The sequence below is a fragment of the Boleophthalmus pectinirostris genome, unplaced genomic scaffold (assembly GCF_026225935.1).
Source record: "Boleophthalmus pectinirostris isolate CB_2022bp ecotype Guang Dong unplaced genomic scaffold, ASM2622593v1 HiC_scaffold_22, whole genome shotgun sequence".
Classification (NCBI taxonomy): Eukaryota; Metazoa; Chordata; class Actinopteri; order Gobiiformes; family Gobiidae; genus Boleophthalmus; species Boleophthalmus pectinirostris.
The window spans coordinates 35,828,748-35,845,372 of record NW_026571190.1 but is presented as its reverse complement, the minus strand read 5'-3'; the positions used below and the strand labels follow the sequence as shown (position 1 = coordinate 35,845,372).

General features: G+C 37.8%; 1 protein-coding gene across 2 annotated transcripts; it reads left to right on the top strand.

The window, feature by feature from the left end:
* Positions 1 to 813: 813 nt before the first annotated feature.
* usp38 (ubiquitin specific peptidase 38) lies at positions 814 to 11,736 on the top strand. 2 transcript variants are annotated; one of them, XM_055158766.1, is made up of 11 exons: positions 814 to 994; positions 3,510 to 4,200; positions 4,277 to 4,412; positions 4,491 to 4,620; positions 4,708 to 4,809; positions 5,048 to 5,206; positions 5,284 to 5,477; positions 5,568 to 5,661; positions 5,757 to 5,863; positions 6,044 to 7,430; positions 7,930 to 9,724. In XM_055158766.1, exons 2-11 carry the CDS (start codon positions 3,519 to 3,521, stop codon positions 8,005 to 8,007), a joined length of 3,069 nt encoding a protein of 1,022 aa, XP_055014741.1. In that variant the 5' UTR covers positions 814 to 994; positions 3,510 to 3,518; the 3' UTR covers positions 8,008 to 9,724. The 2 variants fall into 2 exon arrangements, with proteins under 2 accessions (XP_055014741.1, XP_020776090.2); XM_020920431.2 differs by lacking the exon at positions 7,930 to 9,724 and adding an exon at positions 9,740 to 11,736 and having other exon boundaries at positions 816 to 994.
* The last annotated feature ends 4,889 nt before the right edge of the window (positions 11,737 to 16,625 follow it).

Sequence of the window (16,625 nt, the reverse complement as noted above, 5' to 3'; positions counted from 1 at the left end):
CTAAATCACGTGGAGGCAAATATCGCGAGAACCTAAAGCCTGGACAGAATCTTTTATTTTATTTATATTTTTTGTATTTATTTATTTTAACACAAGAGGTCATCATACAGTTATTGAATAAATGAAACAAAATATCTTTACAAAACACAAAAAGATACAAGAAATTAAATACAAGAAATTACAGCAGTTAGCACATACAAAATGTAAACAAATAAAATAAATAAAATAAGTGAAGTAGTATTTCTAGTAGAACAGAAATTAACTTAAATTTTCAGTATGTTGCTTTCCAGAGGATATGACTGACCAATTTTGTGACTCAGGTTTAAATAATACAGTTTAATGCATGATATTGTAAGTATTTAAAGGCTAAATTATATAATTTCTCTGCTTTTATTTATTTATTTATTTTTAATTAGTTAATGTTAATAATTAGTGGTTGTAAAATACTGATGTATATCGTTTTGAAAGCGGTTCTGATTCAGCCACGGTCGGCAGAAAACTTGTATCTAATTTCAAAGCTCCTACTAAAAAAATAAATTTAAAAAATAAAAATTAAAAGAAAGAAAAACAGTGGGAGCCCTCACACTGTTGCTGGTGTCCACAGTTCAAAATATTCTAATTTCACTAAACATTTATGGCCATCGTCAATGATACTATAACTATATATTGAAAACTAAAATAGAAATAATAAAAAATAATATACATATATATTCTGAGTGAATAATTAAGTATAGTCCCCAAATCTTTCAACGTGCTAAGCTTTTATTTTATTTCTTAACAATAATTTCAGTCAGGCATCTGTAAAGCGCTTCCATGAGGGTCTTACAACCACTCGGTCTCAGAGATGACGTCGGTGTATGGTTAATCAGCTGTTTTTGGGCCGGACGAGCTCCCAAATAAATCAAAATAAGGCGAATTTGGCTTCAAAGGACGGTTAACAGCGAAAAACCGATCACAATACTCAGTGCGGAGACTGTTGACATGCTTGATTTGGGTAAGACATTGCGGATAAGAGTGTATGTTTCCACAGATAAGGGCGGTATTTATGCTAAGTCAGTGCTTCGAATGAGCTAACCTCTGCCCTGTCAGGTTTATTTGTTTATAGTTTTACTGTCACTTCATTTTGCCATTCATCGAGATCTGATTTACTTACTAAACCGCGTGTTGGTCTCTGTACAGGTTAGAGGTGATGTTAAGAGCTGCCACACCTGAAACACAGACAAAACAAAGCAAACAGCAGCTAACAGCTAGCGTCCACACACAAACACTGAGCACCGCGTTAACGACACTCATCATATTATACTCACTAAATACTCATTTATTTACTCATTCATTTTATTATTTCATATCTATCTATATCTATTTTATGAACTTCCACACTTTGTAGAACTTGTTGTTGTTATTTCCTAAATGTATGGATGTAATTAATAATTATATAATTAATAAAATAATTATAAATAATTAAATAATAATATTAATTAAAAAAATAAAATAAAAAACATGCTGGCGCTACGAGAATAAAGTCGTAACATTTCGACATTAAAGTCGTTATATTATGAGAATAAAGTCGAAGCCAGAAAAAGTCGTAATTTTACGAGAATAAAGTCATAAGTTTACAGGAACAAAGTCGAAATTTTACGAGAATAAAGTCATAAGGTTTTTTTTTAATTAATTCATTCATTTATTTATTTATTTATTTATTTAATAGGGACAGTGCATATTAATGAACATCTACAACATTGCAGTGTAAATATGCCAGATTATAGCAAGACTGCTAATTTCCATCTGTAGTCCCTTGGCAGGTAACACCACAAATTTAAACAAAGCAAAAACAAGTAACAAATCTATACTAAAAGTGTCCACAAGTCTGGTTTTTCTTTAACCACTCTTTTAAGGAGGACTTGAAGGTGGCAGGAGTTGAAGTTTCTCTTATTGATAGTGGCAGACTGTTCCAAAATGTTGTGCCTCTGACTGAGAGCACACCTTGTCCGAAAAATAAGTTTACAGGAATAAAGTCGAAATTTTATGAGAATAAAGTCGAAGTTAAAATAAAGTCGTAATATTATGAGAATAAAGTTATAATATTACGAGAATGAAGTCATAATAAAATCAAAGTCAAAGTGAAAAATGCAGCAGAAGAAGAACCTTGTTTTTCCAATATAAAATCAAATATAAGAAAACGAACTACAATTTTCTTCATTATTTGCGCCTCTGGACTGAACCAGGACTGAACCAGGACTGAACCAGGACTGAACCAGGACTGAACCAGGACTAAACCAGGATTAAACCCGGACTAAACGAGGTCCGAGATCAGACCGGGACTGAGACCAGGACTTAGACAAGGACTGAGTCAGGGACCAAGATTGAGACCGGGATCAGGACCAGGACTGAGACTGGGACTGAGACCGGGACCAGACCAGGACTGAAAAAGGTTTAGTCCTGGTTTAGTCCCGATTCAGTACTGGTTCAGTCCTGGTTCAGTCCGTATGCGGCGCAAGAGTCCCACATGGCATTTTAAAGTCACGGAAACGCCATTTCCCATTTCCGTGACTTAAACCAGGACTAAACTAGGACTAAACCATTTTCAGTCCTGGTCTGATCCCGGTCTCAATCCTGGTCTTTCTGGTTTGGTTCCGGACCCGATTTAGTCCTGATTCAGTCCTTGTTCAGTTGAATGAACGAATGATACACGGATTCTTCTCCTTTACAAAATGCTCCAAATTCTCCACTCGTTCATACTTTCCAAGCAGCCTATATTCTCATAATATTACGACTTTATTTTGACTACGACTTTATTCTCCTAAAATTACGACTTTATTCTCATTTTTTTTTAAAAGACTTTATTCTCATAAAATTACGACTTTTTCTGGCTTCGACTTTATTCTCATAATATTACAACTTTAATGTTGAAATGTTACGACTTTATTCTCGTAGTGCCAGCATTTTTATTAATTTTTTTTATCTGACCCTTATACTCCGTCATATATTCGCAAAAATATTCTGTACCAATGTTACACAACAAGTCTTCATTTTTAAGTTTTTCTCCCTAGAACCCCACCCTCGACTTATAAACATGAGAACATAAGCCAGACAGACAAGAAGTAAACACCGATGGTATAAATCGATAAATAATGACAAAAGAAAATAGACATAATAAAAAAATAATTACAAATAAATGATTTAAATAAAATAAATAGTAATAATAATAACAATAATAATGAATAAAGAAATAAAAATAATAAAATAATAATAATAATAGAATAATTAAACGACATTTATGCATTTTCTCTTGCTTCCATGGTTTGGAAATAAGACAAAAATGGATTTCAGATTGTATAAAAATTTTTAACTGAGCCTTTGTTTGTGTACCCGATTTTCTCCAATTGAGTGTATAATAATAATAATAATTTTGTCATTGTCCTAAAAAATCTTTGTTTAACACTGTGCTTAATGTTTTCTTATTAATTTTGAAATTTAACATACAATTTTTTTTTTTTTAACCCCTTCAGACCGTCACCATGGACAAGATTTTGGAGGGCCTTATGAGCTCAAATCATCCAGTTCCCGTGAAGAAGGTCATTATAAAGAAAGTGGTGGAGGCGGCGGAGAAAGCTGTAACAGAGGAGCAGTGCCAGGCCATGTTTACTCTCACCACTCACCTCATTTTGCTCGGGGAAGATGCTTTTCAGAAGCAGGTGGGCTTCCAGGTTCTGGAGGCGTACGCCCGGTACCACCGCCCAGAGTTTGAGCGATACTTCAGCAAAGACTTTGTGTTGGGTCTGCTCCAGCAGGGCTATGGCGAGCTGCACCATAAAGATCCAGCCATTATTGACTTCATTCACAGTTGCCTGCGTTTGCTCATTAGCTGCCCGTCTGTTTTGGAAATCTTTAGTGTGATCCAAGTGGAGGTGTTGAGGATGGTCTGTGAGCGTCCTGACCCTGCTCTGTGTGCACGTCTCAGCACTCTGCTGTCAGATTTTGTACAGTGTATCCCAAAGGACAAGACTGGAGGTCTGTTCTGTCAGCAGCTCGTGAGAACCATTAGTTACTTCCAGTGCTTTGCCAATGAAGAGCAAGAACTGAGAGAATATGTAAACCAAGTGACCAGGGTGAGCACGCTGCTCCAGAACATCTGGAAGACTGATCCCACTACACTGCTGCCATCACTACAGGAAGTCTTTTCTATCATATCCTCAACAGGTGAGGCTGACAACAAACAGTGGTCTTTTTTGCTACGTGTTCAAACATATCTGATGTGAACATTGTCTCTTGGCAGAACTGACATATGAGCCCTCCATTGCCTTGGCCTGTCTGGTCCAGCACATCCCAGTTCAGATGATCACGGTGCTCATCAAGAGTTTAACAACAGACCACAGTGTTAAAGATGCAAACATGACCAAGGCCCTCTGCAGGTGATCTACAACTTACCCACCATCTTGAAGTGGCAGTGGGCTGCCTTTTAAACCTAACCTCAATACTTCTGTGTTTAGAATGATCGATTGGCTGTCCTGGCCTCTGGCCCACAATGTGGATATCTGGGTCATTGCACTACTGAAAGGACTGGCTGCAGTTCAGAAGTTCACTATCCTCATCGACGTGACACAGCTAAAAATTGAACTCGTTAGTAATAACATGTTCATATTATTTTTTTATGACTCCAGATTGAATCATATTTAAAGTTTTGTGTGTATTTTACTCTCTCTGTAGGTATTTAATCGTCTGTGGTATCCCATTGTGCGTCAGGGAGCCCTCGCTGTCCTGTCACACATGCTGCTGAGTTTCCAGCACTCTCCGGAAGCTTTTCATTTGGTATGTTTCCCTAAAAACACATGTCCCTCTTGCCCACCACAATGATTTAATCTACTGTTTGAGTCACACTGCCTTCAGTTACAAATGATGCATTTAGTAAACCTCAGTTGTCCCCTTTGTAGTCTTATTTATGTCTCTTTATTGAATCAAGATGATTAAACAGATTTGTAATTTGAACACATTCTTTCGCATACTTTTTGTCACAGATTTCATTGTCTTTTTATTTTTGCTTGAAAAGGTTGTCCCCCGTGTGGTTCCATTAGTCCAGTCCTTAACAACAGATGGACATCCCAACAGCAAGGAGTTCTTATTGCAGTTTTCCAAACTTATGCACTGTATGATGTACCACTACTCTGGATTTCCAGACCTTTATGATCACATACTTGAGTCCATCAAGGTAAAAAGTGCACAATATAACATTGCTAATACTTCCCATCCACTTTGTTAATACAATGTTTAAATATATTTTGTCAGGACCTCCCAAAACCTGAAGAAGACGAGATTAAGTTAGTGTTGAATCAAAGTGCCTGGACCTCTCAGTCTAACTCCTTTGCTCCGGGTTTTCTGAGACCGTCTGGGAAGTCTGAGACTGGAAAAACAGGCCTGGTCAACCTGGGCAATACCTGCTACATGAACAGCATCATCCAGACCCTCTTTATGGCCACAGAGTAAGTCACAAAATCAAGCCTGTCCTTTTTTTTTCATGTTTTAGGATCTTTTGTGTTTATGTTAACTTCCTTATCGTAACCTCCCCTCAGTTTTAGGAGACATGTTTTGTCTTTAAATCTAAATGGATCTGAGCGGCTAATGAAAAAGCTTCAGTTGTTGTTTGCTTTTCTTGCACATACTCAGGTTAGTTTAACATGTGTATTATCATCATATATGTAATGTAAGGGGTGCTGGCAAAAGGAGTCTAAGAAGGTTTTTTTTCATAATTTATCCACCAGAGGGCAGCATATGCTCCCAAAAATTTCTTGGAAGCATCTCGGCCTCCCTGGTTTAATGCTGGATCCCAGCAGGACTGCTCCGAATACCTCAGATTTCTTCTAGACCGGTACAGTAACGATTAATTATTACCGTTTTGGATGTCACTTCATTCAAATGTGCTATTCTCACCACCCTTCAGTATAAACTTAGAAAAAGTCTTTTTGAACGCTATAGAAAAATGTGACCATTTACCATTTACCATTTGAATGAAATGTTCTATGTTTTTATTTTTTATTTCAATATAAAGGTTGCATGAAGAGGAGAAAACGATTCAGATCCTGCAGTCATCTGAACCCAAAGATGTCTCAGCTGACGACAGACATGACAACGGCCCCAAAAGTCTGACCTCTCCAGAGGAACCTGTGTCACCACAATCTTTTGCTGACTGTGACAGCAGAACTTTAATAGAGAGGACGTTTGGTGGAAAGCTGATCACCGGGATCCGCTGTATGCTCTGCAACAGCATCTCTGAGAAAGAGGAGCCTTTTACAGACCTGTCTTTGGCCTTTTGCCCGTCTGCCACCTCTGCAGACAGTGGCCCTGCCGAGGGCCCTATGATGGGCCCCGTGATGGGCCCCGTGATGGGCCCCGTGATGGGCCCCGTGATGGGGCCTATGATGGGGCCTATGATGGGGCCCATGATGGGGCCCACAGTTGGACCCATGATGGGGCCAGAGCCTCATTGTCAGGGATCTGTCAACGGTGGCAGTGAAAACCCTGAGTCAGGCCCAGTGAAATCACCAGCCAGCAGTGTTTCTATTGTGCCAGTGACCAGCGAGCCTCCCCTCTCAGTGCCTGATCTGGTCAATTATTTCCTGGCTCCAGAAATCCTTGATGCAGATAATGCTTACTTTTGTGAAAAGTGCAGCTCCCTCCAAAGAGCAGAGAGGACGTTAAAAATAGTGTCTGCACCTGAGTACCTCATTTTGACTCTCCTGCGATTTGCATATGACGCAAAATGCCACGTGCGCAGAAAGATTTTGGACAATGTCACCATTCCAGCTTTGATGAGGCTTCCTGTGCACACACACGCGTCCAAACCATCTCCTACATCTTTGCAAGAGGATTCCCCAGAATGCAGCGAGAACCTGGCCAAAAAGCTCAAACCTTCTCAGAATGAGGAAGAGGAGAGGATAGATGGAGCTGTACAGGACACATCGGTTCATTCAGTCCCTTATGTACTCTGCTCTGTGGTGATGCACTCAGGTTTGTCCTCAGAAAGTGGACATTATTATTCTTATGGTCGAAATGTCTGTGAAGTGGATGGGACGCAGCATCTCGCCAACTGCCTTTCCTTAAAAGATGATAACAGGGCAGACTGTATCCCGTCTTGCTCATCTCTGGCAGCTTCACATGAGCAGGGGAATACATCGCCCCCTAGTGGACACGCAGACAAAGACTGGCTTTTGTTCAATGACAGCAGAGTCACTTATGCCTCCTTTCAGTCGGTGCAAAATATTACAAATCGCTTCCCCAAGGACACAGCGTACGTGCTCATGTACAGAAAACAGGAGATACCCGGGAAAAGCGTAAACGGGACTGGGGTGGCCAATGGGATGAGGATGAACGCAGAGCCTCCACTACACAAAGAGCTTCTGGATGCGATAATCAAAGACAACAAACTCTTCCTACAGGTAAGAAATATACTGAGGCCAATTCGTATTCCTTTGCGTATTTGCAGAATAAGTCGAGAGAGAGAGGGAGAGAAAGGGACATATTTTATTGATCCCGAGGGAAGGTCAGTTTTTGCTACAGAGGTTTTGCACAGTTGCTTCAGTTTTGTCTTTGTGCCTCAGTCAAAGGTCTCAGTTCAGTTTAACAGGGGGACATGTCAGTAGATCTGTGTCAGGGCCGGCCTATATACTATCAGTTAAGATTGGATACACGTCATGATGTTTTTTCTATCGTACTATTCGTATCGTACTATTTACGATCTAGTTTGTAAATAATAATAATTGATGCCATGTTTTATATTTATACAATATACAGTTGCGATCAAAATTATTCAACCCCCACTGCAAATTACATTTATTGGTAAAAAGTACAAACTAACAGCTGTTTACAAAAAACTTGTGACATTAATTGTGTCGAGCTATTCAAATTGTTCTTGTCTGATTTCTTTTTTGTCAACAGCTGCTAGTTAATTTGCAGTGGGGGTTGAAGAATGTTGATTGCAACTGTAGCCACACTTCACTTTTCGCATTCCACTAATGAACCCTGAACCCTGACAAAGCACCACTATGTGAAGTGAAAACCATTTCAGGAGACTTGATCAAGAAGCTCAAAGAGAGAAGGCCAAGGGTTTGCAGCTCTGCTCTCAAAGCAAAGGGTGGATACTGGGAGGAATCTGAATCATCTAAAATAAAATCTATTCAGTTTTTTAAAATATTTGCTACATAATCCCATACATCTGGCTTCATATATTTGATATCATCAGTATCCATAATGTAGAAAGTAGTAAACATAAAGATAAAACATCGAGAAGGTGTGTACTACATCTTGGGAGTGTACTTGAGTTAAGGCTTCAGTAAGTTCACTTATTTATCTGACAAAATGTTCTTCAGAGTAAATGCCTTTGGCAAGAAACCACACTGTAATAGACCACAACGCAATGTGAAACGTATGAGAGGTAATTTCACAAGTCACTGAGCAGTACCGACATGTGACATTTCATAAAGTACTTTTGTAACTCCAGAAACCCGCCTCTAGATGGTGCTGCAGTAACACAATGACTGTAGAAGTTTCTGGGTGAACAAGACAATAGGCTTAGTGTATGAATTTAAAAGAAATATTTGTGTATATATTATTACAATGTTTATTTTTTTTATTTTCTTGCTCAAAAATAAGTAGGACAGTAAGTGGGAAGAAGAAAACTTAAGTACACCCATATCTTTTATTCATGTCTAACTTCTCCAATGAGTTTCTGTAGTTTTAGTAAAATGTATGTTTATGTAGTTCTACATTTACATTTCTACATACAATTTCCTCATATTACACTATTTTCTGATCTGTTTTAATGTTTTCTCATCAAAAACATACTTGGAGTTGTGTTTTGTTTCATTCGCACACACTGTTCTTGTCTCAAACAGATAACACGCCGTTCCACCTTGTGATGTCATGTGGTAATTAGGGGTGTAACGATATCCAAGTCTCACGATACGATATTGTCCCGGTATGAACCTCATGGTACGATATTTATTGCAATATCGTGGGAAAGCTCACGATTAGGAATGTAATAATATCCAAATCTCTCGGTGCGGTATTTTCACAATTTATATCTCACGGTACGATATTTATTGCGATATTTCGTGGAGGCTGCGAACAAACTATTAATGTGCTACTTTTTTCCTCTTAAAATGCCTTGACAAGACTTAATCCAAAGAACTACGGCTTAAAAGTGCTTAGAACTGTTATTTCTTCTTGTAGTCTGCACTGAAACGGAGCAAAGGATCATGGTCTATGTAGTTCCCTGTCTTTTTTAGCAATTGCTGCACCATAACTCTTAATTTAAGCAAAGAGACTTGTATTGTGATGGTCCACGATATTATTGTGAGAACTTTGACTATACGATGTCACGATATTTCCGTTATTGTTACATCCCTAGTGGTAATACATTGTGTTTTTAAATTGCATACACATTAAATAGAATCATTTGGATAATTTCAGCCCCGGAATTGCCTATTTCTACTGAACAGAAATTAAACAGTAGCTGTTATCTTGAGAAATACCGCTTCACAACATCACAAAGTGGAACAGAGCATTTTGAGACATTTGGAGATGTAGACTGACTGATAATAAAGGGTTACTCAAACGTGTGCGAATGAAACAAAACACAACTCCGGGTCTGTTTTTGAGGAAGTAACATTATAAGCTCACACGAGTCAATTTTGCTTAATATAGGACCGTTTTAAATGTGCGTTTCGTTTTTTGTTTCTCATGTCAGGAGCAGGAGCTGAACGCACGGACCCAAGTTCTTCAAGCCTCGTCTTCCTGCTCGTCCAAGCCCAATGGTTCAGATGACAACAACCCCCCGGGGAGCTGCGGCCCATCTGGAGGAGGGGGAGGAGGAGGGGGCTTCAACACCATCAGCAGACTGGTGTTTTAAAGCGGGGCTCTGGTGTTTTAAAGGTGCATTAAAGGTGTAACTTTTCCGGTAGAGGGTCCGTCAAACGCTTTTCTCCATGGAGATGTTATTGCTTTGTCGCTCACAGCCAGAACGTTGTTTTTCTAGTTTTTTTTGAGCTATAAAACCACCTGTAATTGAATAAATGTAAGGTAGAGCTGTTTAATGTCACACTGTGGAGCATTCCAGACAGAGCAATAAAATATCCATGGAGAAAATCATTTGACGAACCCTCCGCCAGTAAAGTTACTCTGAAGAAAAGCTCAGCATTGTCCAATCCGTAAAACAGCACTGGACTTACGTAAATACGACAAACGAGGACTGATTCTTACCTCTTTTGGTCCTTTGGTTTCTTAACTTTTGACTTAATTTGATTTTATATTTTGGCCATGATGAAAATGTTTGTAATTCATAATGAGATAGAAATGTTCCACCGTTTTCTACCGTATTTGACAGAAGCACTCCACTGCATATGAGCTGTGTAAAGTATCTGTGGTCCTTCACGTACATCGATAATAAACCACTTTTAATCATGTTGTTACGGCCACATTTTAGCAAATTATTTAAAGATGCACTTGGTAACTTGGGTTTGCGACTTGGAGATGTTATTGCTTGGCCTGGAATGTTCCACAGTAGGGCATTAAACATATCTCCCTTGCATTTGTTCAATTACAGGTGTTTTATAGCTCAGAAATACCTTAAAAAATGAAAACAAAACGTGAATTCTTATCATGTGCAGGCTCGCTTTTTCATAGATCTGACCTTTAACCTGTCTCTGTTGTGATTACCAAGTTTACTTCCATTTTGTGGAATAATCAAAGCAGAAACATTTCCATGGTTACAAGCAGGTGACCAGAAAAGTTACACAGTGCACTTAAACAAAGTTAAATTAATTACATTTGCTTTTAGAATATAATAACGATAAAACTATTTAATTTGTGAAGCATGAATACAAAAGCATTTCATATTTTTGGCCACCTCTTGCTGAAAGTGCGTATGACAGGTTTCAATTTTTTACTTAATTTGGTAGAATAAAAACATAAAAATTGAAATTAAATATAGATTATAGTTTTACAATCAATCAAGAAGCAATTTGTCGAAAAATGTTGAAAAATATGTTACAGAAAGTGGGGAGAATTATGTTTACAAGTAAGAAGCACTTATTTCTGATACTTCAAAATTTTATCTCAACAAAATAAAAGTGTTTTTTTGTGTTTTTATTCATCAAATAATCTCAAATTTAAATCAAATCTTCTTCTTTCAAATCTTCTTCTTTCAAATCTTCTATTTTTCTGAACATTAGAGGAGTTTTGGCCTAGTTTACGGTACGGTTGCCTAAAAAATGGTCAAATTAGGAAAAGGAAAATTTAAATCTTTAGTAAAATCTCAAATATTAACTGTGTTTTAATGAAATTAGTAGCCTAACCTGTCATGGGCACTTTAAATGTCCTCGTTCTTACATTAGGGTGTGCTCGACTGATTTTCACATGCAATAATTGTACATATACTGTTAAGAACCATTTTAGAGTCAACTGAGCTCAGAAGATCTCAGTTCGGGGCATTTTTGAGATGATGCTATATTGGTGTTTAAAGAAAAAATACAAAAAAACCTAAACATTTAACAGTGCAATGTACATTATTATAATATTGTCTGTCCCTGTTTGTGAGCATTCAGGGAGGTTTGTGGGTTAATGGTTGCTTTTTGTATGCTTTTTGATATTTAATGCAGACTTTATGAGGTCACTGACTGTAAAACGTACACCTCAGCTGTATTGTGTTCATTTACCTTTTCCCACAGTAAAAACGCTGGTCATTTCTGTTTTTGTGTTGGTCCTTTTTCTTATAAGTTGTGTCTTAAAGCGGCGTTTTACACTATTTTCTGATTTATGTTGCGTTTATGATGTTGTTTCCTCGTCTAAAAACATAACCGGAGTCGTTTTTTGTTTCATTCACACATTTTTAACGCACAAACGCTGCATATTTAGGTTGAATTGTTCTCTCAAACAGGTCATACAAGCGCTCCACCGTGTTTTTAAACTCCGTACACCTTCACTAGATGGATAATTTCAGCCCTGGAATTTCCAATCTCCGCTGAACAAAAGATAAACGGTGGGTGTTAACGTGAAAATTACCGCTTCATGACATCACAAGGTGGATTGGAGCATTTTGAGCTTTGGAGATGTAGACAGACTAATAATAAAGAGTCACTTAAACATATTTGAATGAAACAAAACACAACTCCAGGTCTGTTTTTGAGGAAGTAACACTATTCTAACATGACTTGAAGCTCACAAGAGTCAGTTTTATGTAATATATAATCTTTAATTCGTCACTCTATAAAACCAGTTTGACCATTGATTAAGGGGTGGAAAAAAAACATAATGATCTGTTTTTCTGACTTGTTTGTTGAGTATATTTAGAATGAGGAATAAAACCGTCACACTGCCTTGTCAGCAAAACAATTAAGAAAAGGGGGAAGTAGGAAGTTGCTTGTTATTCCCAGTAAATGCTTTTAAATCTCCTACGTTACGCAATATTGACTATTGTGAGCTTTAAGCCGTGTAACCAGAATGTTGTTACCTCATCAAAAACATACATATGGAGTTGTGTTTTGTTTCAGTCACACATGTTTGAGCAATCCTTTATTATGGATTTGTCTGCATCTCCCAAGCTCAAAATTCTCCAGTCCACCTTGAGGATGTGAAGCGGTAGTTTTCAAGTTAAAAGAGACTGTACTTTTTACTTTTCTTCAATAGAAATCGGAAACTCCAGGGCTGAAATTATTAATATGATTGTGTTGCAACATTAGAGCATAAATCAGAAAACAGCATAATATAGGCTCTTAAAAATTTTGACTACTTTACGATATCACGATATTTCGGTTGTTAAATATTGTATTGTCAAAGTTTGCACAATAATATCATGGACCAGCACAATATATCGAATTACAAGTCTCTTTGCTTAAATTATGAGTTATGGTGCAGCAATAGCTTAAAAAAAAAGACAGAGAACTACATAGACCATGATCCTTTGCTCCATTTCAGTGCAGACTACAAGAAGAAATAACAGTTCTAAGCACTTTTAAGTCTTAGTTTTTTGGATTAAGTCTTGTCAAGGTATTTTTAACAGTTTTGTTTGCAGCCTCCACAAAGTATCGCAATAAATATCGTACCGTGAGATGTATATTGTGAAAATATCGTACCGAGAGATTTGGATATTGTTACATCCTTAACGTGAGCCTCCCCATCATATCGTGAGCTTTCCCACAATATCGCAATAAATATCGTACCGTGAGGTTCATACTAGGGGTGTAACGATATCAAAGTCCCACGAATGATATCGTCTTGGTATGAACCTCACGGTACGATATTTATTGCGATAACATGGGGGGGCTCACGATTAGGGATTTAACAATATCCAAATCTCTCGGTACGATATTTATTGTGATATTTTGTGGAGGCTGCGAACAAAACTGTTTAAAATACCTTGACAAGACTTAATCCAAAGAACTAAGACTTAAAAGTGCTTAGATGTTATTTCTTCTTGTAGTCTGCACTGAAATGGAGCAAAGGATCATGGTCTATGTAGTTCTCTCTGTCTTTTTTTGAGCTATTACTGCACCATAACTCTTAATTTAAGCAAAGAGACTTGTAATTCTATATATTGTGATGGTCCACGATGTTATTGTGAGAACTCTGACGATACGATATCACGATATTTCGGTTATTGCTACATCCCTAGTTCATACTGTGACAATATCGTATTGTGAGACTTGGATATCGTTACACTCCTACTAAAAATACACCACGAATTTGGGCTAAATAGATATAAAAGTAGTCACACTGCAGAGTAAATACAAACACAGAGAGAGTCCGATGGGGGTGTTGCTTTTACGTCTTAATAGTCTCCCATTTCTTCATCAGAGGCTGTTGAAAGAGGTAATGAGTCTGCACGATGGCACAGTCATTAATCATGGCCTAGCAGGGACCATCCTCTGGGAATGTGACTGTGGCCCATTACAATAGCATTCCAACAGGATTCCGCAAATACCAGCCCTCCGTCTGCTGGAAACAAGTAGGATTTCAACCTCCACGTGATCTTTGATAGGATTGAGCTTATTTAAACTGTCAATAAATGATCTATGCAGTTTAAAGGGCTCATGTTGATCTATTTCTGATTTATGTTTTAATGTTTCCTCATCAAAAACAGACCTGGAGTTGTGTTTTTGTTTCGTTCACACATGTTTAACGCAAAAACTCTGCAGATTTAGGCTGAGTTCTTCTCTCAAACTGAAAACAAACTGTGCTCCACTGTGTTTTCAAGCTCCATACATCTTCACTGGTTGATTTCAGCATTGGAATTGCCATTTTCTACTAAACAAAAGGTAAAAGTAGCTCTGTTCTGAGCTTTGGAGATGCAGACTCATAATAAAGGGTTACTCAAACGTGTGAATGAAACAAAATACAACTCCAGGTCTGTTTTTGAGGAGGTAACCACATTCGAACATGACTAGAAGCTTACGAGAATCAATTTAGCTGATATCTGAGGTTGCATATTGCACTATAGTGAAGGTGCATGCACATTAAGGTGGTCCTTCAAAGCTTGGTAAAAAAAATAAAGTTTCACATAACCTCAATTAAAATCCTGCATTAGGTTTTAGCATCTAAGAAAACGATTTAGGAAGAAATTTGGAAGAAAAAGGAGGATGTTTTAGAGGTTGCTCAAGCTGCATAAAGTTTCCTGGAAATTGACTAATTTAGCATTTTTGGTATTTGTTTTTTCTTAAGAAGCTGTCACAGTATGAAAAATCATTTGTGAAGGCCAACATCTTTGGTACTTGAGTGAAGAAATGTTTGGCCTGGCGTTTTTGGACTCCAGAAGAATCTGATGGTTCACAGTATTATGGAAAAGGAAAGGTCAGAGGTTCTACCAAAAAGCGACGTGATGCCCTTAATCAAGCAGATTATGAAGGGAAGCAGATTAGTGATTTTGTCACCATCCGCACAATGCGTTTCTTCAAAGCTCTTGATCTGACAAAAACATTTTTAACAATTCCCCAGCAGCAGACTGGGCTGAGGAAGGAGACTTTCAGAAGCTGCTTAAACTGTGTATTCCAGGAAAGTTGTCAATGATGTTGCTGAAAGCTTATCCAAAATTTTAACTGTCGCCTAAACAAAGAATGAAGATCAGAAACAGGATCTACTGCAGGTGTTAAAGAGCACAGGCACATCTTTTGTGAGACCAACAAAGCCACAGAGGAGCTGGACTTTCTATTTAACTTTTATGGACTTTATGGACTTTCTAAGTCATTTCTATGCAAGCTTCAGTTTGTGTTTACAGAATAAAATGACAAATTATTCAAATAAACCTTATTTGGTTCGCTATGTTATAGTATAGAGCAGGCATGTCCAAACTATGGCCCATGGGCCAATTGCGGCCCTCAGACAACTTTTTCTTGGCCCTCAGGCTTCCAGGTGAATTGGCCCAAATTACCCTGCATCAATGAAAAATCAACATTTTAAAAAAATAAAGTTTCACATAACCTCAATTAAAATCCTGCATTAGGTTTTAGCATCTAAGAAAACGATTTAGGAAGAAATTTGGAAGAAAAAGGAGGATGTTTTAGAGGTTGCTCAAGCTGCATAAAGTTTCCTGGAAATTGACTAATTTAGCATTTTTGGTATTTGTTTTTTCTTAAGAAGCTGTCACAGTATGAAAAATCATTTGTGAAGGCCAACATCTTTGGAACTTGAGTGAAGAAATGTTTGGCCTGGCGTTTTTGGACTCCAGAAGAATCTGATGGTTCACAGTATTATGGAAAAGGAAAGGTCAGAGGTTCTACCAAAAAGCGACGTGATGCCCTTAATCAAGCAGATTATGAAGGGAAGCAGATTAGTGATTTTGTCACCATCCGCACAATGCGTTTCTTCAAAGCTTCAAAGCTTTTTCTTGGCCCTCAGGCTTCCAGGTGAATTGGCCCAAATTACCCTGCATCAATGAAAAATCAAAATTTTTACTGCAGGTTTTTTGAAAATCTACCTTGATAAAGCTAGTATTTAATATTTAGTTTGTGGTTTTGAGTATCTTAGCACGAATAAAGACAGATGGTTCATTCCAATGTGTTAAACATGCACATATTTTAATTATTCACTGTATTGAGCACCAGCCTACGGCCCTCGATCGGCCCTCTGCTTCATTTGTGTTTAGATATGTGGCCCTTGATGAAAAAAGTTTGGACACCCCTGGTATAGAGCAAATTTCAAGTGTTATGAGCAACCTCTAAATATTAATTTGCATAAAACTTGGAGCCATATATTTTGGCCAGACATGGAACCAAATTCAGGGTTCTAATCTAGAGAAAACTTTTTTTAGACCCTAATGCATATGGATTACAGTGCAATTGTCTGTGTTCATTGCTTTCTTTGTTCTTGTCATTTGTGTCTTAATTGACTTAATCAAATTCAGTTGGGGGCCTTTTAATCTATGTCCTTAGTTTCCAGTGGGTTTACGTGTCCAGTACAGTCTCACTCCGAGGACGTCAAGGAAATACGTATCCCGTTTCCTCTTGTTTGGTAAACATCTGATAAGGCTACGTCTATTAGAAGTAATGTGGCACTAACAGCGCGTTTCTTATGCACAGCAACTCTCTTCCAGCAGTAACATGTTGACTTCTCTGCAAGCATGTTATGAATTACTTTTTAATAGG